Source organism: Anarhichas minor, unplaced genomic scaffold (assembly GCF_050575085.1).
Source record: "Anarhichas minor isolate MPS153535 unplaced genomic scaffold, ASM5057508v1 ptg000027l, whole genome shotgun sequence".
Lineage (NCBI taxonomy): Eukaryota > Metazoa > Chordata > Actinopteri > Perciformes > Anarhichadidae > Anarhichas > Anarhichas minor.
The window spans coordinates 6,465,450-6,493,437 of NW_027466473.1; the positions used below are offsets into that span (position 1 = coordinate 6,465,450).

General features: G+C 43.4%; 3 protein-coding genes and 1 long non-coding RNA gene across 7 annotated transcripts in view; 1 reads left to right on the forward strand and 3 right to left on the reverse strand.

Moving 5' to 3' along the window:
- The window catches only part of spns2 (SPNS lysolipid transporter 2, sphingosine-1-phosphate), a 60,814-nt gene extending 54,261 nt beyond the window's left edge, over nt 1–6,553 (reverse strand). For both annotated transcript variants that reach the window (XM_076101588.1, XM_076101589.1), the window contains exon 1: nt 5,961–6,553. In XM_076101588.1, coding sequence (XP_075957703.1) covers nt 5,961–6,192 — 232 coding nt within the window. In that variant the 5' untranslated portion in view covers nt 6,193–6,553. The remainder of the gene's footprint in view (nt 1–5,960) is intronic.
- The window catches only part of ube2g1a (ubiquitin-conjugating enzyme E2G 1a (UBC7 homolog, yeast)), a 33,566-nt gene continuing 10,857 nt past the window's right edge, over nt 5,280–27,988 (forward strand). For 2 of the 3 annotated variants that reach the window (XR_012956272.1, XM_076101592.1), the window contains exons 1-2: nt 10,698–13,157; nt 13,252–13,316. Coding sequence is in view for 2 of the 3 variants with exons in the window: in XM_076101592.1 (XP_075957707.1) it covers nt 13,093–13,157; nt 13,252–13,316 (130 nt within the window). In the remaining variant the exon portion in view is untranslated. The other variant, XM_076101593.1, reaches the window with a different exon arrangement.
- On the reverse strand, nt 15,550–16,930 carry LOC142960022 (uncharacterized). Its single transcript, XR_012956273.1, has 3 exons — nt 16,822–16,930; nt 16,528–16,636; nt 15,550–16,108 (listed from the first exon to the last, which is right to left on the reverse strand). It is a non-coding gene; the product is annotated as an uncharacterized LOC142960022 (long non-coding RNA).
- spns3 (SPNS lysolipid transporter 3, sphingosine-1-phosphate (putative)) lies at nt 20,066–26,742 on the reverse strand. Its single transcript, XM_076101596.1, has 12 exons — nt 26,507–26,742; nt 26,353–26,418; nt 25,936–26,072; nt 25,415–25,566; nt 24,321–24,387; nt 24,101–24,243; nt 23,706–23,858; nt 23,418–23,607; nt 22,962–23,027; nt 22,770–22,868; nt 22,469–22,640; nt 20,066–21,543 (listed from the first exon to the last, which is right to left on the reverse strand). Exons 1-12 carry the CDS (start codon nt 26,715–26,717, stop codon nt 21,443–21,445), a joined length of 1,557 nt encoding a protein of 518 aa, XP_075957711.1. The 5' UTR covers nt 26,718–26,742; the 3' UTR covers nt 20,066–21,442.

Here is a 27,988-nt window from a genome sequence, read left to right on the forward strand (position 1 = left end):
TGCCACTCGACTCGTCAAGCTTCTGGATGTTAAAAGATAAGAACCAGTTAAGAAGTTAAATGACAAGAAAAAGGCACCGTTTGTTGAAAGAGCCACTCGGAGTCTGGCCTGATGTTGGATTTTGTTTATAACATGAGGTGTGGCTTTTTCTTCTAAATGGATGTGGGGCAGAGGTTTTCAAAGTCTGACACAAGGAATGGAGACAACTGCCAATTGGCGGAGTTATGACTCGGAGAAGGAGAACGCTGCTCAATTTCAAATGATTGGCCAGTCTGCGTTCGAGGGGCGGGACTTAGCGAAGGGTCAATCGCCGTCCACGTCGCCTCACAAACTATTCTCGTCGAAGTATTCCCATAACCCGTCAAATCAAACCTTGGGTCTTTAGCGTGGACAGCACAGAGTAAAAATACCCTCTCCAGAATGCAGCACATGTAATGGCCTCATAGCTGTGATGAGTGATGTCGGATGCAGGGTTGGGGCGATGCCAAAATAACAGCTGTACAGAAGGGGAAGAATCACAGCAAAGTGACCATCAGCTGAGCCACGAAGCGGTGCGAAAGTACGTCTACTTGAGGGTAAAATCCGGAGTAGCCACATGAAAGGGTCTGCACTGTCTGGCAGAGGAAGAAACTCCCGTCTAATTCCACCGGTTACTATTACAGACGTCGGCTAAATCGGAGCCTAAAGAACACACAGACTGTTTTCTCACAGCAGCGGGAACGGCACGCCAGGATATAGACGTAAAGAGATTAGTGGGATATCTGTGGGAAACCAGTCTGGAAAAGTCCACTTGGTAGGATATCATGTAATTGTTCCATTTAACATCTGTTGAATATAGCGTCAATATTTTGCTGTCAACAGTGATGTAAAAGATGTCGAAACATAACGCATTAAAGATGTCTTTCACAGAGACGTTTCATACTGTACGGGACCTCTAGTCTAATTCCAAACGGCTCCACATCAAATGGAAAAAGCACGGGAAGAAAGACGCAGCAGCCCTATAAAGTGGATTACTAGAGGCCCTTCCATCTTTTTAATGCCTCTGCTGTTGTTTGGGGACCTTTTTAATGTGAACGCTATAAAGCGAGAGAGGTTGAAATGGGGAGAAGAGTGAAGGGTGAATCAACCAACAGCTAAACCCCAAAGCAACTGGATCATGGCCCACACAGCCTTTTACACAGTTCAGTAGTGAGGAGACACTTCCTGTATTTCTCATCCTGACATATTCCGCTGCGGGGACGTCTACTAGCAAACGTTGTTTTTCTACTTTTGTTTTTGCGTAAAAGTTGCTTTATTCCCAAATGTGCCCGACGGATACCAACGCTGTCTTCACTTCTCTTCTTCTCTGTCCTCTGTGGAACTGAAAGTGGTGCCCTTTTCTTTAACTTTGTGCACTTCCACCCCAGAAAGTGATCTTAAAGCTGTGACAACAGAAAGCAAAAACATGTAAGAGACGGAAAATAAGCACAGCATTTCCCCATTATAAGAAGACGCAGAGGAATGGCTTATGTGGACGGTGATCATGAGGAACCCCAAAGGAAGTGGACAAAGCTATCAGGAATTAATCTGCATAGCCTGTCAGACTGCATAGATCGCTACATCTTTCTTGCAGAGCGCCAGAGCTGGCTTTAAGAGGATTATTACCACACGGTCATCTGTGTCCTAATGCAAGATGCCAAAGGTTCACATGCAAGGGTCCTTCACTTGTCCAATAGGACGTGACCCTGTTTTTTTTTTTACTGGTATTCCCAGAATGACAGCTTGACTGAGACAACGCTAATCTACAGCTCCCCAAAATTTCTGTTCACCCCAGATTAGGCTGCAGTCGGTATGCCCCCCAAACTGCCCCATTGCTGGCTGAGAAGGGGGCGACTCCGGGTGCACGGGGGGGGGGGGGGGGCTGGAGTTGACACACATCAGGGTTTACTTACTTACCAAGAAGCAAATAACGTTAAGTGCTGAGTGTCTGCCTCCCATATCCTCATATTCTCTTAAGAAACGCTTAATCCCCTCTTTATGATAAGCTGTCCAGGAGCTTGGACTGTCTGATGTGGGTCTGCGCAGAGACCAACACAGGGATTTAAGGTTCCAAAGCCACCTCAAATTAAATTAAACGTGGTGGCCTTCTAAATCTCAGAGCTCCTATATGCACTCTAAAAAGCAAATGGTATATGAATAAAAGTGGCTGCAGCTTCCAAAGGCCAGACACAAGTGACCCAACCGGAGCATCGTAACTCATCCAGCTCCGCTCCAATCTGGTACGGTCCAATCTCAACCTCATTTCCCTGCACACTGCTATTCTGAAATGCAGTAAGGGCACCATCGGCCTTATTGGGACACCCTCAAATATCCCAGACGCTCCTCATTTCTGCTGTGTCTGCTTCACAGACGGTCGTAAAAACAAGCACAGGCTTCTGAAGGAGCATTCCCGGTCAGGCTGAACAGCTGAGCCCTGAAGTCCAGCTCACTGCATGTAGCTGACTTGACTTTCTTTACACATGGATTTGGACCATGAGTGTGTCTGAAACAGATCCCTTTCTCTTTGCCAATTCCACAACATATAAATATGGACTGCCTGCAGCCCTCTGATGATCCAGAGTTGAACATGAATTGAATTATGAATTAGATGCCTTTTAAAAGAGGTGGAAGGAGCCGTTTAAGGGATGGTGAAGTGGAAATGTATTAATTTGCTTACATTACACTACATATCATTTACTAAAGGTGACTCCCTGTTGTGAATTTGAAGGATGACACAATCGATATTAAATTTGTTTTTCACTCATTCTACTGAGATCTAAAACATCTCCAATATGCAGCTCAAGCCTCAAACAGTTAGCCGTTCCTCCTCACACACTGGTGGCATTAAATATTCAAGTCTTGTAAAAGACATATTGGCTGAGCGTCTATAAAATCCAGAGCTAAACAACCTCATAAAAATGAAACAGTCGTTGCGACTTCTCTCTTCTTTTGTGGTTCTCACCATCATCTTGGAGAAGTCAAACGTTGAAATCATAAACTTAAGTTTGTATGTGGAGGGTTTTTTGTTTTTTATGAACGTGTGTGTGGCTTCACCTCTGACACTGGGGATCAACAGAAAGATCCAAGTCTTTGATGCTGCCGCTGTGCGTTGGTTGGTGCAATTTTCCCATCATTGTTGTGGAGCAGAATAGCCCCGGTGTCTAGAATGGTCACCCTCTGTCTCTGTGACAATGCTTTAGTGATCCACACACACTACAGTAATGGCTGTTGGTACAAAGACCTTTTGACGTGGGGGGGGGGGGGGGACAGCATCGCTCGTGCTCAGCCTGCATTCTGTGTCCACTTCCCTCTGACTGCCTGCCACTGCAGCAGCCGGCCCCTCCCCTAACTACTCCCCTCTCTCATTCAGCCCCTCTTGAAATGGTGGGAAGAGTCTTTTCTACTGTGTGTGTGTGTGCTTTCTGTGTGCGTGCACTCATGCTAGCTTAATTGACATTAAGATCTATGAGTTTTGGGTACCTGCTGCTGTAGAAAGAGAACAAGGAAGCTGGAGAAGCGGAAAAGCAGAGGGATTAGAAAGGAGACGAGGAGACAGAGAGCTAACGAGAGATCGGCTGCGAGGTGGTGGAAATGGAAAGCAGACAAATTGATACTTAATTCCACTTAAAACGATGCAATAAACTCATCTTAAATGACATCAGGAAAAGACAAGATTTAAGATTAATGTCCCATTTTTACAATCAGCAGAATCTCTAACATAGCTCACAAAGCAGGAGAGGAGAGAACAGCTTGGAGAGAGAAGACAGGCAGAATGGCAGATCAGCTCATGCTCTATGTATTAGTTGTTGGATGCGCATGGTTGCTGGTCCTCTTTCCGCGAGGGGTCAGCCGCATATGCCGGCAATGCATAATGCAAAACGGCCCGGCAGCGTGCAGGTGGCAGGGACTGGAAGGGATAGGGACCCCTCTGCACCGCATGCACTGAGCACAGCATCTCCCCACGAGGGTTAGCCCGGGCTGCTGCAACCACCCTCCCCAACAGCCATCATCCTGCCCTCCCTTCCTCCTCCCTGTTTCCACTTTTCTCCTCATCTCCCTTCAGTTTCCCCGTCCTCCTGCCAAGTTAACGGCTTCGCGGGGGGGGGGGGGGGGGGGGGGGATTTTCTGCCGTGCAACTCGTGAGGTATAAAGGGCAGAGACGAATAGTGGCGGGATCACGATGGAGAGGACGGAGGAGAATAGAGGGTTTTGTGCGAGCCCCTTAATGAGGGGCTTCCCTCTGATCAAAGCACGAGGAGGGGCAAGGAGACAGGAGTACAAATCGCTAAACCATAGAGGGAGCCTGATGCATCCGAGACTGAGGATGGGGACGTGGCTTCTCGAGCTATCTGCTGTGACCGAGTGGTGCTTGAAGATTGCTGAGATTAGATATGCCCCCCCCCTCCCCCCTCATCAACACATTCTTGGCTGTAGGTCGAGCAGCTAAACCCTCCCCGCCGTAACGATCGCTCAGGTGCCCAAGGGTGTGTAGCGTGACTCTTTACAGACCGGACCTGAAGCCCTCAGGATGATGAGCTGCAGGCATGTGGCTACTTAGAGTGTACACATTGTTCTGTTTGGATTAGCCACTCCTTCTTTCTGCCAGGGGCTGCAGAGCGAAATTCCACCATTAATTTCCCCCTGATTTATCAAATTCAGAAATCTTGATGCCAGATATGCTTTGCTATAGATAATGGGTGAAGAGGTAAAAAAAAAATGAATTTCAAGTAGACTTCTGTTGTGTGACTATGTCATGTATAAAATAATGAATAGAAACCTGCACTTTAGCCAGGAAGGGATCTCTTTGTGGAGAAGTCTACTCTCGCCCAACACGCTTCCCTCCATTCTCCATGCTGCAGCATTATTGTTAACCCATTCAGTGCCACAGTCCGATGTCCAAGGCTTGATATAGGCTACTACCAAATATTGGTAAAACTGAGATGAGGATAAAATGTTAACCTGGATTTATGCGACACATTTTAATGCGCGCAGAGTCGTTGGTTATAACAATAAGTTGCACAGTTCATTGCTTTGCGAGGAATCCATAATAATCAACTAAAATCAAATACATTTCTGGTGTGAGTCTACAAACTGGACTATTTTAGTAATGTGATTCTGCCTTTTTCTTGCAATATTTTAACAGAAAAAACATTTTGCCCTTCAAAAACTGACTGAGCTCTGCTCTTGACTTTAAAACATATATAATTGGTCATCTTAGTAACAAATCAATTAATCGATCAAGTCCATATTTTGGCTCATACAAATGACCATTCACATTTTACCAACCTCTAAGACACAAAGCTTGATTTCCATCCGCACACGGTGTTCAGTTTTAATAAATCATGTCGTGGACCTCAGCTATAGTGAGGAAATGCGGACACTTGAGTGGGAAGACCACATGGCCTCATCACAGCGAACTGCCGCACAAAACACGCGCTATTAGATGATGGACTAAAGGAACTAATGACCGTCTCTCTCTCTCTCTCTCTCTCTCTCTCGTCTGACAGATGAGTACACACACACACACACACACACAGTGCGAAAGCATACAGTCAGGTCCGTGGATGGAGAGATGAGCGCCTTAATTGATCGATCTGCAATAATTCCAGCAGCCCCGTGTACAGACACATTACTGTCCTGCATTTCCTCGAGATGATATCGCAGAGATGCGTTTCATTTAACCACAGCACGCACAGTCTACCACCATTGAATCATTAACAGCGTTGTGGTTTTAGCAGTCAGTGCGCTGCGCTCGGCCAAAGCCCCATTGTTCCGCTGAGGTGTGCTGGCTGCTCTACCAGACTGGAGCGCCTCACAGGCAATTAGCGCATGTGCAATCACTCCAGCCGATACTGGAGAGCTGCTCTGCGGTGTTTGCTGGAACCCCTCAGATAAAAAAACAAAACAAAGCTCTAACAGAAAGGGAGAAGTCAGTCACTTACCGGCTACAGTGTATCTATCCATGTAATTGAGGACGTTCCCAAAACTGAGGATCCCGGCCGCGGCGGCCGGTGAGTGGCATCTGAGCAGCGCGGCGCGGAATTTCTGCCCCGGTTTGCACGGGTGAAGGTCCGGGTTGGATTTCAGCGCGGGACTCATGCTGCCCGACAGCGTGTGCACCTCGTCCGAACTGCTGCAGCCTTCAATCTCGCATCCATCGCTCTCCACACACATTTTCTGGCACGAATGATCCAGCGCAGAAGAGAGGGAGAGAGAGAGAGTAAGAGAACGGAGAGGAGACTAGTTGAAGAAGGACCAAGCGCAGCGATGGTCTGTGATTTCTGTTGGAATTATTCTCAGTGGAGTTGTTGTCTTAAGTGTTGAAACGCAGGAGTCGCTCTTCTCGGGATCATATTTTTCTAGCAGTGTGCGGTGACGGACGGGCTGTGCGCTCCTTGGGATTATTTTTCTTTTTTTTCTGAGGAGAGTAGCCTACATAGTGCTGTAGTGCAGGGGGTGTGACCCGGCTTGACAAACTCCGCCCCCTCCCGAAGCCCCGCAGCGAATGATGGAGCCGCACCTGATACTGTGGTGCAGATGCCGGGGAATTGCAACCGGAGAGTAGTGCGGTTGGAAAAACCTTTCAGTTATTTAAGGCAGCGGACGGTGGTGTGAAACGGGTGGGTGGGTGTGACTTCATTTATCTATATATTTATTTTATTTATTTATTTGATATGCATCTTTCACATTTATTAGGGAGCAATATGGCTGCTGACTGAGTACAAATTACAGAATAATTATAGGACCTTCTGATGGAAGTCACAAAGGTATGTTTCACAGACACATTTAAAGATAACAGGTAGCTCCCTCTTGGTCTGCTCATATTTTTAGTAAAAGGTGTCAAATAGATCAGGATTTATTTGTGTATTTTTGTATATATTTTGTTCTCTACCTCCTAAAGAAGAAGTATTTAGTTTAGGTCCCCATAGCTTGTCACAGCCACGTCTGTTTAGCAGTTTGTGATCAGCATCCGTGGAACTTTTTCATTGAAGAATAAGTAAAGTCAGTTTAATTTATAGAGCAGATTTAAAAACAACAAATGTTGACCAGCGTGCTTTACAGACTGATTGAATTATTCAATCGATGATGACAATCAAATAAAAACACAAACACAATTATAATGATCAATCAGTGAATTCATAAAAGTGTAGAATATAGAATACTCTATAAAATCATAACAACAAAGTGGAAAAAAATGGAGGAGAAAATCTAATTGTGAGTGACAAACTATAGGCACTCAACAACAGGGATACAGCAGTCTGAATTTGTAAGAGGCGAGATAAGAAGAAATAAAAGCGTTAATTGTTCTCCACAAATCCTTAACAGACAGGAAGGATTTTGCAAGTGATCTAATCTGGTGCTGACAGCGGAGTTGATTTGTTGATGAAATGTTAAACCAGCATCAAAGACAACAAAGAGATTACTCAGTTTAAATTCAATGGCAGACACCCACGAGTGTTGATTGTGCTGTTAGAGTAGATTAATTGAACATTAAAGGGACAGTTTACCCTAAAATCAAAGGTACATGTTTCCCCTCTTACCTGTAGTGATGTTTATCAGTCTATATTGTTTTGGTGTGAGTGGCCTACTTTTGGAGATATCAGCCATCTCTCCAATATAATAAAGCTATGTGGCACATGGCTTTTGGTTCCAATCACTTCTTCTGAACAATTACATAAAAAAGGAAACCTTTTTGTCATTGTTTTTATGTTCACGTCTGACAAATGTTTCACCACTGCAACAGTATTTCTGGTGTCTTATAAGTCCAACTAACTAACTAAATATGTGTATTAAACCTTTTTTATTGTGGGATGAGTTAAAGCAACATCCTTGCGTATTAGGCTGTATTGATTACTGTAGAAAGGAAACAACCAGATTGCTTTTATGAGTTAAGAGGTGAACAGGAACTGCTGTTAAGGTGTGTGGAAATGAAATAAAGACAACCCCACATGGGCTTTCCCACCACACACATTCAGCTCTGACAGAAGGGCCATGTGACATTGAGCAGTTACCGGCCACTGAAGCTTTCACGTCATTTCATTGTTGGACGCAACGTGTCATTTGTTCTCTTTGAATGTAGAACCCCAGGAGTAGTACTCCAATGGGGAATCCACTACACAATACACAATCAACATACCAGTAACAACTAGCCTCTCTGAGGTCTAAGCCGTACCTGTGCACTGTATACATGGAATTAAGAATGTGTCCATACTCATGTCGCTCCATTGTTCAATAAAGCAGAAATGAAGCAGAAATTCCACCTATTACTACAAGTCTGGGCAAACAATTTTTCCGTGTCTGCGTCTGTCTGAGCCCGAGCTGCTCATCAATCTCAATCTCCTCTGCTGGGTTCTGCACTGCACGTATTTAGAAGATGTTCACACAAAAGACAACAGCGGTAGTCTAAACGGTCCCTGGAGGATGCTGATGTTATTTTTCACTCACCAGCACAAGCAAACCCATTAGAGCAAAGACTTTCCACTCTGACACAAATGTCCCCTTGTCTGCTCTGATTGAGTTTCGCACCAAAACATTTTCTTGACAAATTATTTGCGGCTGAAATATGAAAACACTTAACATAAAAAAAGTAAATGTTTTGTGTGCGAGCACCGAAGTTGGCTGTTTTATAAGTTACATTTACTGGTAAACAACCAGTTCATCACAACAAGCTGTTCGGGGCACAGCGGTGAGACGGAACGAAGCAGTCACGCTGGATGAATCCTGCTATTGGACATGCTCGTCTGAGGCATTCCTGGTGGTAATACAGAACAACTCTAGAGGGGGGTATCATCTGGTTCTGTTAAGGAAAGATGAACACAATGCAACTGGCTCAGTTCTGACAGTTTCTGCTGTTTCTGTACTCATCTGACAGCCAGCAGTGTCCCCAACTTCATTACAGTCTGTGGCAGAGAAGTCATAGAAAGCCTTTGTTCTCCCATACAGTTAGGATATAACTCCCTTTGTTGATTCTACTGGGAGACAGCTTTTAACTAATTACAATGATGGTTTAAATGCCACTGGGGGAGGTGACAATGCACATTGTGTTGTGCACATGAAATATTGATGAGTCTTCACACCTCAGCGACTCTTCATTGGGAATGAGGAGAATGAGCTTTGTTTTCTGAATGGCTGGGACAGGTCCAATCTTGCATGCAGATGAGTGTTTCTGGGCCATCTGTGTTCTGTCAGATAGGAGCCAAACATCTCCAGCTAATTGTTAGACTATTCCAATGTGTATTTTGACTTTGCCAAGGCAGGAATCCCAAATCGTCCTCAACTACCATATCGCCGAAAAGACGAGAGCGTAGGGAATTTTGTAACTGCGAACCAAGACTTACTGGAAGGAGTTTGAACAGAAAAGGTGTGAGTGTTGATTTAGCACGAGTGCGGAGGTCAGTGTGCGAGTGAACGGTGGGCGTGCTGAGGGGGCATTCCTGACAAGCGCAGTTTGATTTCGCTAAAAAGCCAGAGGGGACATCGGCCAAGAGGCTCTTCTTCCAGATGAACTGGGTTGCCTGCTATTGGCCGTGTAAGTTTTACATCGCGTACTTCAACAAAAGCATTCAGCCTAATCACCTGAAAGTGAAATTCGGCCAGTCTTTTCATCAGTATGTAAATCAGTGAAAGGCTAAACAAAATCTGGGAAGGAGGTAGCAGATGAAGAAGAATCCTGGCATCCGTTTGGGAGACGGCTGGGCTCTTGTCTGGCTCTGCTCTGCAGGCCTTTGGCATTGCAATGGTATCAGATTTGAGGTCTGAAGCCATTCGCATCAACTAAGTCGACCTACAATGTCTTATTTAGACTGAACATTTCTGCCAGCGAAACCCAAAGCCCCCCTCATGGCGTTTGTTTTGCAACAGCAGTTTCAAAGCAATCATCCACTTCTTTCCCAATAACTTTGATGTCTGCAAATCCCCCTTCGGTTTTGAATCTGGAAAGTATGATGCAAACAGTGCAGCCTGACAGGCTCGGCAGAGAGCGATCAAGCGATACTGACAAGAATATGCTTTTATAGTGCTCATATAGTATAGTATAGTACACTGACATCCAGGAAAAGAGGATGCAGGAAAAGAGACGAGGGCCAAACCAACCAGTGGTCTCACGCGGAGGGCTTAGGAGGGAGCCCCAGTAAACAGTTGTTCCTGTCCCCCTCTCTGGAGCCCCCACCTCCCCCTCCTCATTCTTTGGGATGTGTTTGATATGCTGCTCATGTCTGTGGGATCCTGTGTGTTTTTCCATCTTGCAGAATGGCTCGGTGGACCGGGGGACCTATCTCTCACGTTTTTCTGCTATGTGGCCCAGAGCCACCGAGTCACTGCCCCTTCCTTCCTGTCCCAGCTCAGTGCCAAGCCTGCAGTGCAGGATGGGAGATAACCTGCTTATCGCTGCGCCCAGCGGCTGCAGGGCGATAAGGCCGACTCCTTTTGCCTTCCAACACGTGGCTGCCAATGAAGTTTAAATGTCCCGAGTGAAACATGTGTCTATCAGCTGTGTGCATAGCAGCTGTGCTTCTGGTAAACATGTCTTCACCTCTTTAAGATCACAGAGTTCACAATGAAATAAAATCGTATTTTACGCTGCAATAAAGTAGATTGCAGTATATTGTTTTTAACTAGTAAATATACAGGTTTTATGGAGTGCTGTATCTGACTCTTTTCAGGTCAGTTATGGGGTAAGTCAAGGTTGATGAACTTGTCCATGCAGTTAGATGCGTGTAAAACTCTTTATGTTTTGGGGATTTATCATTATTTTGTGAATGCAGATGACTTCGTGTTCCTCCTTCATACAATCAGTAGAAATGGTTATGATCACGCAATGAAGCATCTAACTGGATTCATTTCACACAGGCCAGTGAGTAGAAGGGACTGTGAGATCTTACTTATTCTTTCAGCTGATAGCGCTATCAGAGGCCCGCTTCAACAGACTGATGCCTTAATATTGCTAGAACACGTTTATGTGCCCAACAGGGGACTAAAGGGACATTCAGTAGGACTGTTATCATCAGCACGTGATGTCTGGTGGCAGTGGACCACCCCACTTCCGATCTCATCACATACATTTGTTTTTGGAGCCGGAGCCGTCTGGGTCAGTCTGTAGGTGTGGGCTCTACCATTCCGACCCCTCTCTCGTCCACTGTGACCTCCTGACCGCTTGACTGTCTGTGCCTGACAGGAGCCCACTGTAGCTCCTGTACGCCCCCCCCCCCCCCCGCCATGCACTGCCACACTCGAGCAACAGAGTGTCTGGAGGCAGAGCAGCTGAGTATTTGAATAGATCTGGGCTGATGTCTCCGCACCTCGGAAGTCTGATCTGGGGGCCGCACTGTGCAGTGCGGCGGCAGCAGGGGGGCAGAGAGGCAGCAGTGACTAAATATAGTGTTCAGGGGCAGGGACGGCGTCTTTTATCTGCTCATTTAATTATTTAGTGGACAGCTCCATCCAAGCTGGACTCCCTGCTCGTGGGTCATCAGTCTCAGTTGGTCTGTCTGGGAGGTAAAACCAGCGTTGACTCTACTGTCTGCCTTAATAAACCCTCGGCCTCTGGCTCAGGCTCCTGCTCCAAGGTGACATGCTTAAAATGAGTAGAGTGTATCTCTGCAACTACTATTTGAATAATCTTGGTATCATAATAAAGGTTACACTGATGAGATTTATGTTGTCATCAGTTTGTTACTGGGTATTTGTGAATGAAGATGGAACACAGCATAAATGAAGGAGTTAATTTCTGCCCAACAAAACTGTTCACTTTTAGAGAGAATATCTCCATGTAATAATGCAGTTGCAACCCAAAATCTCTCGCAAACATCAGAACATCTGGACATCACCTGTCCCACATACTGATGCTAATAAAGTGAAGCAGAGCAAAGTTGGAGTTTCAGTAAAGGCATGACGAGATGGAATCTTAAAATTTGCCCATTTGGGTACCATCTGTGCCTTTTGAAATTTTCTCAGGTAACTGCAAAACTCATTTAATGTCATTAACACGTCACTATAGGTATTCATTCCATCTAAATGAGACTGTTTTTGGCTTTGAAAAATCAATCAAACCTCTATACATGCTCCCATTCAAAGAAAGCCATAACCCATTGGTCATGTTTGTATTGAAGGTTAATGTCTTTAGGAAGAGTGTAGTGCCATGATTAATCCACCAGTTGGTGACACACTACGGTTAGGCTGTTCGACGCTGGAAGAAGGCCGTGCGCAAGTGCTCCTCCATGCCGTGCAAATGAAACAGTCGGCTGGTATCGATTCAGACATGATCCAGAGACGTTGGAGTCGCCATTAGCTACGTTGATATACCCTTGAACACAATGTTCGATCACAAAACAGCAAAGATATAAAAAAATAAGTACATTTATTCTTGAGTTTTGGCCGTAGAGTGATTACTAGACATTGGAATCTGGTGTCTCAGCTTTCACCGGCATGCTTGTTAGCGCATTAGCATTATTTGCTGTTTCTCATTTAGTTGCTTGGTGTCGGAATTGAGTTTTGTTTTTGGTAAAAATAGTCATCATGAGTCGAACTTCTCCCCAATATGTTTGTAGTGGCCATTTGTCGTATAAATCAAAATAAAACAAACAATAATCAAAGGCCACTGATGCACCGTGGTCGGTATTTTACGCAGAGAGATTGTTCATGCAGGATTCCGATTTTCTTATTTATTTAGCAAAGCAAACAAAATAAGCAAACAAACAAAAAGAACAAAGAAAACTCCTGTCCTGCTGTCTCTCCTGTGCTGGTAAAAACTATAAGCCCACCCCGGTACATGCTGGTCCTATCTCCGAGCCGCAGCGGGCTCCTGCTGCTGCCGCCGTCGAGCCGCAGCGACCTCCAGTTCCTGCCGCCGCCGAGCCGCAGCGACCTCCAGTTCCGGCCATGCTTTTCTGAGACATGAACTTGATTAAACATGGCTTGGATGTCGGCCATTACTGCAACGGGCTCTTGCCTAAATCGGACGAGGACTCCAATAAGAGTGTTCGTAAGATCAGGTCCCTGCAAGAGCTGGCAGTTCAGTGATGTCCCTTTAAAAGTTGCTCCACAATCAAAAACAACTCTCAGTTTGCCTTTTCTGGGATGATAGACTCCATGATGAGGGATATACCACACCTTTCCATCACTTTGTTCGAGTTGATCAGCAGGTACCATCTCAGTATATCCTTGAGTTATCATGTTGTTTAGAAGCGCGGTGTATTCCTCCTTAAATGGAACATTCTTGACAAATTTTCTTTTCAGGCTTCGGAGGCACTGTTCTGCAACACAGCGATTGTTAGGCAAGACAGAATTTCCCTGTCTGAAAGGTAAGTCAATATAGTAATGGTCTCCAGTTAATACTCATAACATTGCTCATAACATTCATGAACTTGATGTCTTCTCTGGACATTTCTGCTCCTCTGATGATCTCTCATTAAAGTCATGGTTATACTGTTTAACCAGCATTCCTTGCAGATGTTCCACAGAGATTCGGTTGGCTGTTACAGCAGGGCAGCCACTCTTACTCCTACTGCTTCCGCCGCGAAGTGGACCATTAATGACCCAACCAACTCTGGTTCTTACCGCATAAGGTCCTTCATCCTGGCTGTTTATCAGCTCCCAAGGCTCCATCACTTTTGGAGAGTCCTTTCCAATTAGTAGCTCAACACCTGCATCAATGTCGTGGAGCTTAACATCCTTCAGATAAGACCATTGATCAAGACGTTGAGTGTAGAAACAGGCATGCTCTTTTCAGTTAAAACATCAGGTAACTCAATAAAATCATTTGTGCTCATACCAGACACTTCAAGACCTGACAGAATATGTGCATTTACAATCTTGCCAAGTTCTCTGTACAGAATGTGCCGGAACTCCCTGGATCCAAGAAGGCATATGTCTGCACCGTTTTGTCACCCCTCTGGCTTTTGACTTTGATTGCGACAATAGAAAAGATGGAATTATCTTCATAACCAGCCCCAATATGTCCGCAGGTCTGAGACATTGTGGTTGGAGGGCTCACATACTGTTGGGCTTGTTGAAAGGTTGTTCTTTTATCTTGTCACTCTATGTGAAGGACTCCTGGGTGCTTTTGGTGACACACATTGCAATCCAAGCGACTCCTGCAGTCTTTGCTTGTGTGGCCTACTTTCAGGCAACCAAAACTGAATAGAGGAAGACTTGGTCTTGTTTCCTGTGTACTGAGTGATGACTCCTTCTTTTACTGCAGTAACATTGGTGGCAAAGCTGCATCCCTTTTTCCTTTGCTTCAAGTGACTAACGTTGGGGACCTTCAAGTTGGTGGATTGTGAGTCCTGAATGTTGCCAAAAAGTGGATCTGAGGCAATTCTGACTTGTTTTTCAATGAAGGCAACAAGATCCCTAAACAGTGCTCTCCGGTCACTTCGCTCTTGCAGATCACAAGCAACATTTCTCCACCGTTCCCTTAATTCATAAGGAAGTTTCAAGATGATGCTCCTCATATTAGATGGTAGGTCCATCTAATAAGCAGTTTTCCTGCTGACGCTGAATCCAAAAGAGTGATGAATGAAACAATCCTTTTTGATCATTCATCCGAAATCCAAAAATGATCCAACCAGTCCAATGATGAGGGATCGGTCCTTTGAGTCCAAGGGCGAAGTTTTTACTTTATGTAGTGGCCATTTGTCGTATAAATCAAAGTAAAACAAACAATAATCAAAGGCCACTGATGCACCGTGGTCGGTATTTTACGCAAGCAGAAGAGAGTAGATTGTCCATGCCGGATTCCGATTTTCTTATTTATTTAGTAAAGCAAACAAAATAAGCAAACAAACAAAAAGAATAAAGAAAACTCCTGTCGTGCTGGTAACTAAAAACTATAAACCCACCCCGGTGCATGCTGGTCCTATCCATCTACTCATATATATAGCCACAGGTGCCCACAGTCATTACCCAAACAACAAAAAATAATATAACTAAACAAATTACTGTTAAAGAGAAAAAGCAATCTTAATATATCAAACATCTAGAATAATAAAACAATACTACTTATTAATTAAATAACAAAATACTAATATCAAATAAATAGCTCCAACATTGTTGGTATGCAGGATGAATATGTTGCTGCATATTTACTATGTCCTTATCTGGTGTTTGCTGCATGTGTGCAGCTGCCCTAACGGGGCAATATCATCATGTTGTTCTCCCTTGTTTGAGTCATTTTCCTCCAATTGCATTCTTTACGCAACTTAAAAACGGTATATCAAGCTCTGCTTATTTGGAGAAATTTGAGCTGCTTATGTGACTGAGGTTGACTTGCAGCGAGACCAGATCTGTGTGGTGCTGTGGCTCATATTTATAGATGGGTCTTTGTAATTACCCCATAGCTGTGACTGTGTCTGTGAATCAGCTCTCTCCAGCCCAGTGGCCAGCGGGCCCCTGAAACAGGAATGCTAAATACATAGGACCAGAATGTGCGTATGCCATTATGGGGCAAACCACATATTTGGCTGCATTTCCGTTGCAGTCCACGTTTGTACTCTCTGCTCCAGACAAAGTAATTTGCATGACAACGAGGAAAGGCTTGATTGATCTGCTATGGAGCCTTTAATGAAAAACATAACTGTACACAAACATGCATGAGCATTTACATCGTTGTTACAACCAAATCAAGCTGAACAGACCATTCACCAAACCTCTGTGTTAATTAATGCTAACAATTCAACAATTACAAATGTGTGTGTGTATGCCTGTGTAAATTATCCCCCACCCACATTGCATCACGCGACAAATACACACAGAGCTGTGCATTGTTACAGAAGCATCACTCACACCCCAGTGTCAGCATTGAAATAACAATCCTTTGATTTCTTCGGTTCTTTTTGTGTGCGTCACCAGCCCTGCTCTTCTTTTCATCCTGAGAACTTACAGTAAAATAGGATATGCATATGTGTCCCTGCAAGCCGCATTGTAGAGACAGGATGGGCCCATATGATGTAATTGTCCAAATAAGGGGCAGCGCTAAGGGTGGAGAGGGCTCTTCATCTCCATGATGTCATGTCGCTGCAGCAGTTTGCTGGTGATAAGGAAAAGAGTCCGACTTCACATCCACAAAAGTGGTTTGACGTCACTTATCGTTTTCCTGGAAGGGTGAGCATAGCACAAACATGGAGTAGATAAGCTTGTCTCTTCTGTTACAGTAAATATGTGTGATGCACATGAGACGTGCTCTGGTTATTGTTGATATCATGACAGCATTATGATTGCTCCCATATTGTATGTATCAGCATGTTGTTTTTTTGTGTGACTGCGTCTGAAGGCTGTTTTCATGACTAAATTGCTCCCCATCCCTGAGTAAACACTGACTGTACCCCCCCACCCCCGCTCCCTCATTGATCGGCCTGGACAATTTATTAGCCATTGTGACAGTTTCCTGTACGGCCAGGGTCGACAGGGGAAATGGAGAGGTATGCAGATAAAGTGCTCAGAAACATGGTGCACAATACCTATTGTGTTTTAATTGCAGGTTGAACTGTTACCTCTAGAATGTTTGCCACATACCTTTCAGTGTGCGTGCGTGCTTGCTTGTTATTCCACGTACACGTCCTGCCCAATCTATTCCCTCAGCATACTGAGTAATCATGACTTCTGGAAAATCACACGCGTAAGGCTGAAAGGTTCAAAAACAAAAGGAAATACCAGTGAATTCCACAATAATGCAATGGAACCTTTAACAATGGCCTGGCGGCCTTGAACTACAGCTCTCATTCATCTGCGAATGTCAAGTTCAATAAACAGTTTCAACACTTAGGATTCAACAATAGGAAATATTTTTGATATTTGGCTAGAAATTACATTAATCAGCAAACAAGTTCCCATACACGATTCCACTTGACCCAAGTTGTCGTGCAAGGACCTTAACCACCAAAGATGGCAAATGCAACCGAAACAAATTGACTTTTCAGATCTGTGGCCAATAGTGAGTGGATAGAATACATTAGCAAGTGGCCCAATACTTAGTGCCCTCCTATATACGTACATGTAGCTGGTTGAGAAACCTCGTGTGCAACATTACACCAGCAAGAAATAACCAGCACACAAGTCACCAGACTACGTTATCTGTGGTCATGTACAGAACATCGAATGCCATGACATAGTTTGGAATTTATTGAGTTTTAAAATGGGCCCTACAAACACAAGTATTTTTGATCGGTCAAGTGGTACTCAACATGTTTAATAGCTTGCAGCCATAGAAGCCACGGGGTGGTGACTCTCATCCGAATGCATCTGTGGGTGCTCAGAGAGACGGAAGATGTGAGTGTGCTTGTAAAAGCCGTCAATCCTTTTTATATACTCATCTGTGTTTATTATCTACACCAACTCTTTACGCAAGTTACTATCAGAAACCACTGACGCATTGGGCTGAAATTCCCCAGTTAACATGTTCTCTGGTTAAACTGAAACACCTGCTGCTCTGAACCGGTCGTGATCCCGTCTGAATTCTGTAGAACTGGAGTCCCCTGTTGGAATATCGATCCAAACATGCGACAACGAGACATTTTAATTACATTTTTAAAGGAACATTGTGTAGCATTTAGGGGGATCTATTGGCAGAAATAGAGTATAATAGTAAGTATGTTTTCTTCAGCGTATAATCACTTGAAAGTAAGAATCTTTGTGTTTTCGGGAGATGTTTCAGCTGGTTACAACCTCACCACGAGATGGCGCCAAATCCTCCACACTAATTTATCTTGATGGCTGGAGCAAAACACTGTGTGTTTTTGATGGCGTCGACTGTAAAAGGGTGTATACCATGATGACAATGCAGCCCAATTATTGCATGACCTTGTACCTGAGAGAGACAATGACCTTTGACCTCCCTGCGCTGTCTACCCCAGTACAAAAACAATGGGGAGACGCAATGACATGCAGCTGTTAGGATTTGCCTGGGGTCGTTGGACGCGTCTGCAGCAGCAGCATGAAGTGTTTAGAAATTGAGTGACAAGCGGCTGTCATACTCGGGTATGTAAATATGTCCTGTTTGTCTAGTCTGTGCTAGTCTTTCACAAGAGCAGCCGGGCTTAGTGGCTTGATGATTGTTAGCACCTATCATGTTCCACAAACTCAGCAGAGGTCACAGATGTACGCTCACAGTTTAGGGTTCAGGGAATATCAAAAGTAAACACTCAAACGGAGTGCAAGTGTCAGAGGTAGACACTCATGTGGTTGGTCGTACATGGCAACACATCACACGGACAACTGGAGGAGGCATCCGTGTCAGTTGTATTTACCAGGAGATCCTCTGACATCTGAGAGAAATGGTGAATGTGTGTTACAGGATTCATGCTCGTGCAAAAGTCCAAAACTGCTGGGTTTCAGCCTGTGCTGTGCTTGTGTTACATTCCAGTCACCTTGACCCTTTAATATCACACCTGCCTTTACCAAACGTTTTGAAAACTGATAATACTTGATTTTGAGCTTGTTGACTTACCCTGTATTTAGCTTTTTAAGATTACAGTTGCTCAAGGTAATGTCTAGGGGCAGACTGTGGTTAGAAACCGGTGAATCTATGTATATTTAATACAGAACATTGATTTGAGTAGGCTATATCCAGTAGCTGACTATGCCAGGGTTTATATTGTGACCATGCCTTTACACTCTCATTGATATGGTTGGTTTCAGCCACACCAGAGCTAACACTGTCTTTGTGTACTTGGAGTGTGGAGGCCTGAGATGGGTGTACTGTTCACACATCAGCAACAACATAGAGAATGGAAAAATATTGTATGTGATAAAACATAATATGTGAATTAAACCAGTAATTATCTAGGGAATGAAACCTATAGGCTATTCGTGTATTTATTCATTCATTTTGCGATACCTATGTAATATGTAAGTCAGCATATATTGCATATACATGTGTATGTATATGCGGGAGTATATGTGTATATATTCTATTACAATACAATATTTGTCAAAAAAAACAATTGTTTGCCAGGCTGGGTGGTGTAAATTGTACTCATCTGGCAAATGATTCTCACGATAGCATGTTTTACAGTAGTGCAGCTGCGCCATCTAGTGGACACACTCAAAATATACTGAAGAGACAAAAAATACACCATTTATTTACTTATTTGTTATTATATAGAAACACTTGGACATGGACAACATATAAAGACACCTCCAGAGTAGGTCCACTGAAGTGGGGAGTGAAAGTGGAATTATGAGATGGATTTCCAGCAACTGCTACAATAAATACAGAGAATAGAGAATGAAACCCTCCATCTTGAACTCCATTATGTGCATATGTTGTGATCCAGCCTGAGGCCCCTCTGATTCTTATTAGGAAGCAGCAGCTGCATGCTGACTGGGACATTCAGAGATGCAGAGGTTAATCTGATGATCCTCAACATGGATACTTGGGCAAATTCATCTCATTCTGCCGAGACATTATGGACTAGTCTGAGCTGGAGCTCAAACTGGCCAAAGTGAAGATGCTTGTCAGCAAAATTCAGGTGAATCATTATGTATTATAGTTATACACAACTGAACGCAGCCATTTTAAAATTGTGGTGTCAGCAAAACAATGGTTTTGGGACTGGGCTGTCACTTGCAAAAAGCTCAAAGGACCGACCACCGTAGCTCTCCCACATGGTTGGCACGTGGAGACGTTTCAGTGTGTAGGATTTGGCGGCATCTAGCGATGAGGTTGCAATCCCCCAAATACTACACACTGCACCTTTTAAAGGTTTCTTCAACTTCATATTTTAGAATGTAAGGGGAAAATATTCCTTTACTTTTGTGATGATGGAGCATCAGCTCATTGACTGTGTCTTCTGGAATAGTGTGTGTAGACTGTCACTGTAAGTGGATGTATTCAGTACAAAAAGGTGTGCTGTAAAATAGTTTAAAGCAAAATGAAAACATCTCTCCATGAATATACTTCTTACCAGTCAATTTTGATTATTGAGGGAATTTATAACATTAGCCAGAGAGAGGAGGAGGGACGAACGGAGGAACGGAGAGACAACTAGAAAGACAAAAAGAAGAACAGGAGATAGTTCTCCAAGGTTGGAAGGAGGGAACTTCACAATAACAGTTGCATTTACACATTTATTGAAAAAATGAAAAAACATTTCCATTAAGAAATCATAAGCATGTACATTTTAAGTTAAGCACAAGACAGCATAAGGCCTCTGAATTGGAGGTATTATTGTTTCTGTTTACCAAAATTGAGGGGCTATGGCTACATCCGCACGACCACGTTTCCATCTTGAAACCCAGATGTTTTGCTACGTATGCCTAGCGTCAACACTACTCCGGAGTTTTAGAGCACCTAAAACAAAGGAGTTTGAAAACACTACCAATGCAGAGTAAGTTTGAAAACTCCGGGGTAGTGTGGACAGGCAATGAACCGGAGACCTTTGAAAACAATGACGTAGACACTCGTGTTTGCATCTTTATTGGGTCTTAGCAGTCATGAAGTGTCCTTCCCTGATTCGTCACGCCGCCGGAGGAAAACATACAACTACATTCAACATGGACAACAGATCACAGACGTTGCTGATCTTGTTGTCTATACTAGCAGCGATTGCGCAGTTAAATTCTGCATTTTATAATATTACTTCTGCCGATATGCGGAGGAAGCAAGCTGTTATTGGAACAATTAGCGAGCGCATATCCAGCGGCACTATCAGCCCTACAACATAGCAGACGTTTGAAGTCCCGGTTTGCGGCTTTGAGGAGGGCAACGTACACAAAATAAAGGATTTAACTTTTCTTATCAATGTTTATTTTTTTCTGCACAACTATTGTGAAGTTCACAAAGAAACGGTAAACGAACAAAACCATAAATGCTCTCCAGTGTGACGGGGACTTTCAGCCACCTGGTGGCGCTACTAGTGTGAAACCGAAGGGAAACGAGGGAGAGACGTGTGTTGACCAAATCTATTGACCCAGAATCTAGTAAACTTCGATTTGTAAGTATTTGTTTTAAAGTAAATTTGATGTGTGTGCGAGAGAGAGAAAGAGCAAGACCTGCCGCCTTGTAACGTTTTTTTTTCTAATGAAATTTGTTGGAGTATATAGAGGAAGATAATAGAGGAAGATCTGAAGTAACAAGAACCACCTTTATTATTAAGCAGTACTATAATACTCTGTCATAATTTCTCTAACTAAGCAACCAATCGACTTTCTGGTTACACTGTCACGCGCATGCCCAGTGCACGTGGATAATCATATGATATTTGTTTTCAGGCTAGTATGGGCGGAAATCATTTCAAAAACGATGCTGAAACGCCTGTGTGAACGGAAAACGTTTTCGTTTTAAAACCCTGGTAAGAATAGAGGGTGCTGTGTGTTGTACAGTTAACAAGTCTTTGCATCTGTCATCAGTGTGTGGTTGTAAAGTGATAAAAAGGGATCTTTTCAAGTTAACTCCAACAACCGGTTGTCAAAAGTAGTTTTTAACTTAACTTCAGATATTTACAGATACATTATTTGTTTGGTTGCTTTTGTCCCCGTTGCTCAGTTCTATTGGGGGCTCAGATGCAGCACCCTGCTGGGGTTGGGGATCTCCTGGAAACACACACACACACACACACACACACACAAACATGTTTAAACATTTGAAAATAATAGGACAGAGCACTCATTTTAATGACAAGGAAACTAAGTGACCAGGTATACATGCATCGCTGTAGGCATGGCCGCTTCAAAATCGATTGACTGCCTGGGCCAAGTTTGCCATTGATGCACTGTGTGAGCAGGCGCCTGGTGCTGAAAAGTTTGGAATATTTAAATTTGTACGTGCAAATAAAATGCCGCTCGGAAAACGCAAAGCGCAGCACAAAAGAGGAGCATGCGCCCGTACCACAGGAAAACAATGGTTTGGAGGGCGATGCGTTTCTAGCCATGCGTCTCGGTGTGATCAGGGCTTTAGGTGAGAACCAGCTCTTATCTGCTGAGGTGATGCCAACTATGTCGCCCTGTTGGTGCAGCTGCCTCACAAACCAGTAATTGTCAATTATTAACAATCTAATAGAATGGAGAGAATGAGGTAAACTCTGATCCAAACTAGAAAGACAATGCTGTTTTTTTGAATCAAGTTTGGTCTTTCTCTGTTTCTGAGTTATAAGAAAAACTAGACTGCCAGTGTGTTACTGGGGCATGTGTTCAGATAAGGAGAATTTGGTCTTAACTGCAGCAGGAGGAGTGCTATTTTGTAGTAAGAGACTTGAATAGAAGGCTATTGCTCAGGAAGGGCTCTCCAGCATGTGTGACAGTGGCATTAACAAGCAAACACGAGGGTGAGGACTTAATCATGTGCCAGTGTGTCATCCCCACAGAACTCCTGCACTAAAGTTCTCATTGAAACATTCTCAGAATATGTTGATTTTAGCAAGTAACCAAAGCTGAAAAAAAGTTGTTCTGTTTGAGTCAGGGTTGTACGGTATCACCATCTGTAGAGAATAAAAGGGCAATAATGACCCATTTGCATTACCTTCAACCAATCGTGCAGCTGCCATTTTGTCTCCAGTAATGTAAATGGAAGTCATGAGGAAAAACAGTCCCCCCAGGATCCCAGCAAATGGGCAGACCAGGAGGCTGTACTTCAGACTAAGGAAGCTCCAATCGTGAGTCGCAGGTTTAGATTTGCGTATGGCATCAGAGATCTATTGGCAAAGGTGGGAAGACAGCTTTATGATGCACAGAAAATATGGTTTACTCAAGCTCACAGAGGTACTATTGATGAAACAATACAGAAATGAAGTTAACTGTGGGAACATGTAACTATATCTCACCACTCCTACTAAGTAAGGACTCCCAGCATCACCCAGGAGATGACAGACTGAAATCTGGAGAGCCTCAGCTGTGGCCCTTCTGGTTGGTATGACAACATACTGAAGTAAAAAAATAGCACAAAAGAACCAGTTGGCTTCAAGTCTCAGCAGACTGTTTCATATTTTATTTTCACACACAGATTTCAAACTCACCAGCAGTATATCAGCCATGACAGCCCAGTTCAGTGATATCAAAACTCCACCAATGAAAATGAATACCTGAAATGAGACATTCAAGACACAGAGCAAAGGATTCATCAATTGATGAATTGTCAAAGCCACCCTACGAAGGAAACACATTTTGCCCGCTTGTATCTGTGATCAGAAGGATAAGTTAGGGGATCACCAAAGGTTGAGTGGGGCATATGTGTATGTACCAAATTTCACTGGATTCCACCTGATAGTTTTCAAGACATTAAACTGAAAAACTAAAATGTAATGACGGCGCTAGAGGTAATAATGTCAGGGGATCATCAAAGCCAGTAGGAGTCTGTACAAAATTGCATGGCAATCCATCCAATAGTTGTTGAGATATTTCAGTCTGAAATAAAGTAATGGAATCTCTAGAGCCATACAAAAAAATAATCATTTCAGACATTTGTCTCTTACATAAGTTGCGGGAATGCTTGCTGATGCCAAAAAGATGGTGATAAAGAGGCAGGGGGCCGATCCCAGTAGGCCTACTGCGCAGATGATTGGGTCCACATTTGGGACCCTGACACCAAACCATTTCGATAAACCACTGCCAAGACACGCTCCCAGAATGCCCGTCACCACCGTCACACCACCGAAGATGTAACTGCACCGGGAGCAGAAGCAGACAGCATTGTGAAAACTCTGTAGCAATTTGGACATGATGGACATGAACGGCGATGCAGGTCAAAGGTCGTGCTTCACCTGTCTGTGTTGTTGCAGGGCTCCATGAAGCACGGCGGTAGGAGTCCCTGACTGACCCGAGCTCTGGAAAGAAAAGTAGGCATCCAGAAAGCCATGGCTCCGGTGAGGAAGGCCGTAGCTGTCACTCCCAACGATGACCACACATAACTTTTACTAAGATCAGAGGAAAAAAAACAAGGAGATTTGTTAACATCAATCACAAATCATATCTCTGTGTACTTTAGGGACTAATGCAAAGTATCACAGTATTAAGTAGAGCCTGGCCAATAAATCTAAATGTTGTAGAATATATCAGATGATATATTTTACACTCTTAATCAATACCTGTATTGGCCTCAAAAACACAGTATTAGCCAGGCTATAGTATTAATCCAGTATTAGTTTCCATGTCCTACTTTTTCAGAAGATACTTGACGTCCTGCTTGTAAGAGCTCGCCCCTGTAACTCCCTCTCCGTTGGTTTCTGCAGCACCTCTGGGTGGGTTAGGGCATAAGAAGACCAGCAAGACAAGTCCCACTACACCCAAGATGGGAGTGATCTGGTAACAGAAACATTTTGTAATATCTATCAGTGTTCAGCTAAGATTTACTTGACTGTTAATGAAAATGTTCTCACCCTGAGAGCCCAGCGCCAGTCTCCTGTTAGCGTAGCGACCCCTGCCCCTGTTATGTATCCAAGACCGCTGAAAATACACAGAATGGTAAAACCATTTGAGTGATCATGAGGACATAAACAAGCCTAACAATAGGGTCCAGCTGTCCTGTGGAATTCACAGATTAAAAAGTACTGTTTAAAGGACATGATCCGGATGTTCTTGCTGAGTTAGATTTGATTTTGTTCATCATCCTTTTTACAACGTTGTTCGTCTTTCTCATTTTATTTTCCGGCAGCATTGTTGACCTCGCCACTCGAAAGTCTGTTTGTGAGTGAGTAAGTGAAGTTACTGAGAGATGAAGTTACACCATTTGTTGGGATGAAGGAAGATACATCATTGATCGATCGAGTTGGAGTAGGGTTGGGAGATATTTAAAAATGTTCCACCGCAGGAACAGTGTGTTCGTCCAGCAAACTGCACCTGCTGGTACAACCTAACTGTGTGCCTTTGTAACTTGGTAAAAGAAAAATCTTTAAACGTAACTATATTAATGTCAATAATCAAATAGTGACCAGGGCCCTATTCACCTCAACTGCAAAGTACCGGCTTTATTTGAAGCAGTTTTATATTAGAGGCCTTTATGTCTTATGTCACTCTGTTTAGATTAGAAATGTCATCATATTTTAGAATGAAGCTTCATTCTCTTCCGATCTAATCCTGTTTGCCTTGTTAAATTAACAGCATTATGCTGTTAATACAAACAATACTTAAATCAGTTTCTGTTTCAGTCACTGTGGATGTACAATGTGTGTTAACGTCCAAGCCAAACTATATTTTGTAGTGCCGTACAAGTGCCACAAGATGGCAGTGGCTACATTTGAATTCAGAAACGTGCCACTATGCAGTGTGTTCCTGGGTCCATCTCCAATTAAAAGCCATGTAGTGTTTCAGTGGACAGAAAGACTTTTTTGCACCGTTCACAATGTGTCGGAACAATTAATGCTTTTCAATTTTTATTCACGCAACAGTAGGCTTCGGGGTTTTTAGTTCATGGATTAAAATATGCAACAACAGCAACGCACAGTTGTTGATTTAGATTGAGTTTGTTGCTAACCTTCCTACAGGGATACAGAGGTAAAAGACACAGATCATGGTGCTACGTCGAGTCCCAACAAAGAGGTCACCAATGATGGTGGGAGCAATGGTGGAGTAGCTGGCCTCTCCTATCCCGACCATGGCTCGCAACAGCATCAGAAGCCAGAAGTACTAAAGAATGTAAGACAACAGCATAGAGGCAGTTTAACAAGATTCAGCCACAAAGATCCTCTCAGTTTAACACATGACATTCCTATTGTTCTATTGTTCTTCATGTTGAGGCCCATGTTGTCCACTGGACAAATTCAATGTCAATCTGATGTAATATTTGCATACCGAATATTTGCTTTGCTTGTTTGTTGTCCAAAGGATAAGTTCCCTGGAACACAAACTCATTGCATTGCAAATCAATTTCCATTTGAGCAGTAAAAGCATGATGAAGTCAAATGATAAACTATAGCAGGAAGTGACATCTTGTGCTCTTGTCGCTTCTCATTTGTCACTTAGTGTAAAGTGTGAACACATCTATTTGTAACTCACCGACTCTGTGACCAAAGAGCTGCCGGCTGCAGTCACAAGCCACATACTCAAACCACCAATCATGATGTATTTCCGGTTGTAGCGGTCCCCAAGGTAACCAAAGAGAGGGGCCAACAGCAGAAAACTGCTGATGAAAACTGCAAGTGCATGGATAAGAATTAATTCCTTCCTCACAACGTGACACATTGACTCATTCTTTTATAATTAATGAAGGAAACCCACTCGTGAAACTTTTCTAAATTGTACTGCTGCAAGAAGTTGGGTAATAAATGCATAGGTCTTCTGTTGGCAATAACCAACAGTCAGTGCTCTGCAATTTACTTGCAGCACATGTTGCATAACTTCATCTGAAGTAATACAGGGTAAAATGCAGACCTTCAAAATATGTGTGTGTGAGTGTTTTCTGCATCATCATACCTGTTTGTATGAGTGCAGCCATACTGTCACTTATGTCAAAGAATTTCTGAATGTTGGGAAGGACACCTGTATGACAATAAAAACAAGTCATGTGTGAGCCCGTCCAATCAGAAAGAGTCAATGGTGTTTGTTGAAACACAAGAGGTCTTCTCACCTGCTATTGTGTACCGTTCTGTGTAGTTGAGCAAGTTGATGTAGCAAAGCACAGCTACAGCGACGTAGGCGCGTCTAGGTGATATGGCCGGTTTCTCCCTTTCCTCTGCCTTTGGTGTGAGCGATGAAAGGCTGTTCACAAAAGAGCCGTAACGTAGACCGGAGCCGGACCCCAGACTCCATCGAGGGAGACGTTCGTCTTTTGGCTCCATAGTGAGCAGCTCTTTCTTCACCTGGGAATTGAGAATGTGTGACCTAGTTTCAGAGAAATCCTTTAGCCTCTGCATTCTCACCAAAGATAATAATGCTTCAGTGTGTGCGCAGTTGTTTTATAAGACAACTCAATAAAGTTGCTCAGTGACAGCACTGAATTACACTCTTATTTAGAGTGGGGGAAACACACCTTTTAAAGTGGATGCAAATGACATCTCTTTGAAATATAGTCGGATTACATCACAGAACAGCGAGTGACTATCCCTGTCCCACTGGACATGGCTCATGCTGAGAAGTGCATTTCCTACAGTATGTGTTGCCTTTGAAGCCCCGTGCCCCACGAGTAGTGTCGTTTTGGGGAAGTCCATTAATGTGGTTTCTGGAAACACTTTAGAAATCGTCCTTATGACACAAAAGGCAATTACACAACTGTGTAAGAACACACCGTTGCAACTATATGTCAAAGAGTCAGAGGAAGGAGAAGGAGCGTTTCAGCTACTTTACGGTTCTTGCAACACCGTAGAACAGAAGAGGATGTGATTGTGGAAAGAGTTCAGATCTCATTATATGTTTAAGGAAAAGAGACAAAACTACTGGTGTACAATCCTATCAAATACTGTCCAATTAAAAACTACTGTATACGATTATAAAGTAACAAGATAAGAAATGTAAAATACCTAATATTATAAACAAAAGCGTTTTAGTAGATCATTTTAAATGTGGTGTGAAAAGCACCGATGCATTCATGGTTAGAGCTAATGCAGCATCAACAATGACACAATTGTACATAATAATGTTTTCTTAAACCGCATAGTGAAATAGTTGCACTCTTAAAGACATGGCACTCTTTTTACAAACATTCTGATACTGTTAAATATTCAAATCATACAGGTATAAACCTTTAGATAAAAAATAATGTATAGACTCACCTTGCTTGTCGGTATTATCTTGTTATTTTCTCACTTCATTCCATGTTTGCAGTTGTCAGAGGACGGGTTGCCTCTGAGGCTCTAGGAAGCTAACAGAGGCCTCAGCTCTAGCATGCCTCAAGAGATATTAAGTTAGTGAAGGGACCAGCCCTCTCTGGGTTGGTCATATGCTTTCACACACAGATCCTCACTGTGGTGCAATGCTGTAAACAAGCCACATAGTTTCATACACCTCTTGTCTTCCTTTTGGGTTTTCATTCTTTCTTGTAGCAAGTAAGAAATGCTTCTGGCCTGATTCACTAAGGAGATGTAACAGCCTATCTCACTCAGCAGAAGGACAG

Bases quoted from the DNA above. Each gene is read 5' to 3' on its own strand.
- spns3 (XM_076101596.1), bottom strand. From the start codon at position 26,717: ATGGAGCCAAAAGACGAACGTCTCCCTCGATGGAGTCTGGGGTCCGGC. The intron at 25,567-25,935 runs GTGAGTTACAAA...TACATTCTTTAG, and splicing joins GCTCTTTGGTCACAGAGTCG to TACTTCTGGCTTCTGATGCT. The intron at 22,869-22,961 runs GTGAGTTTGAAA...TTTTTACTTCAG, and splicing joins TCATGGCTGATATACTGCTG to TATGTTGTCATACCAACCAG.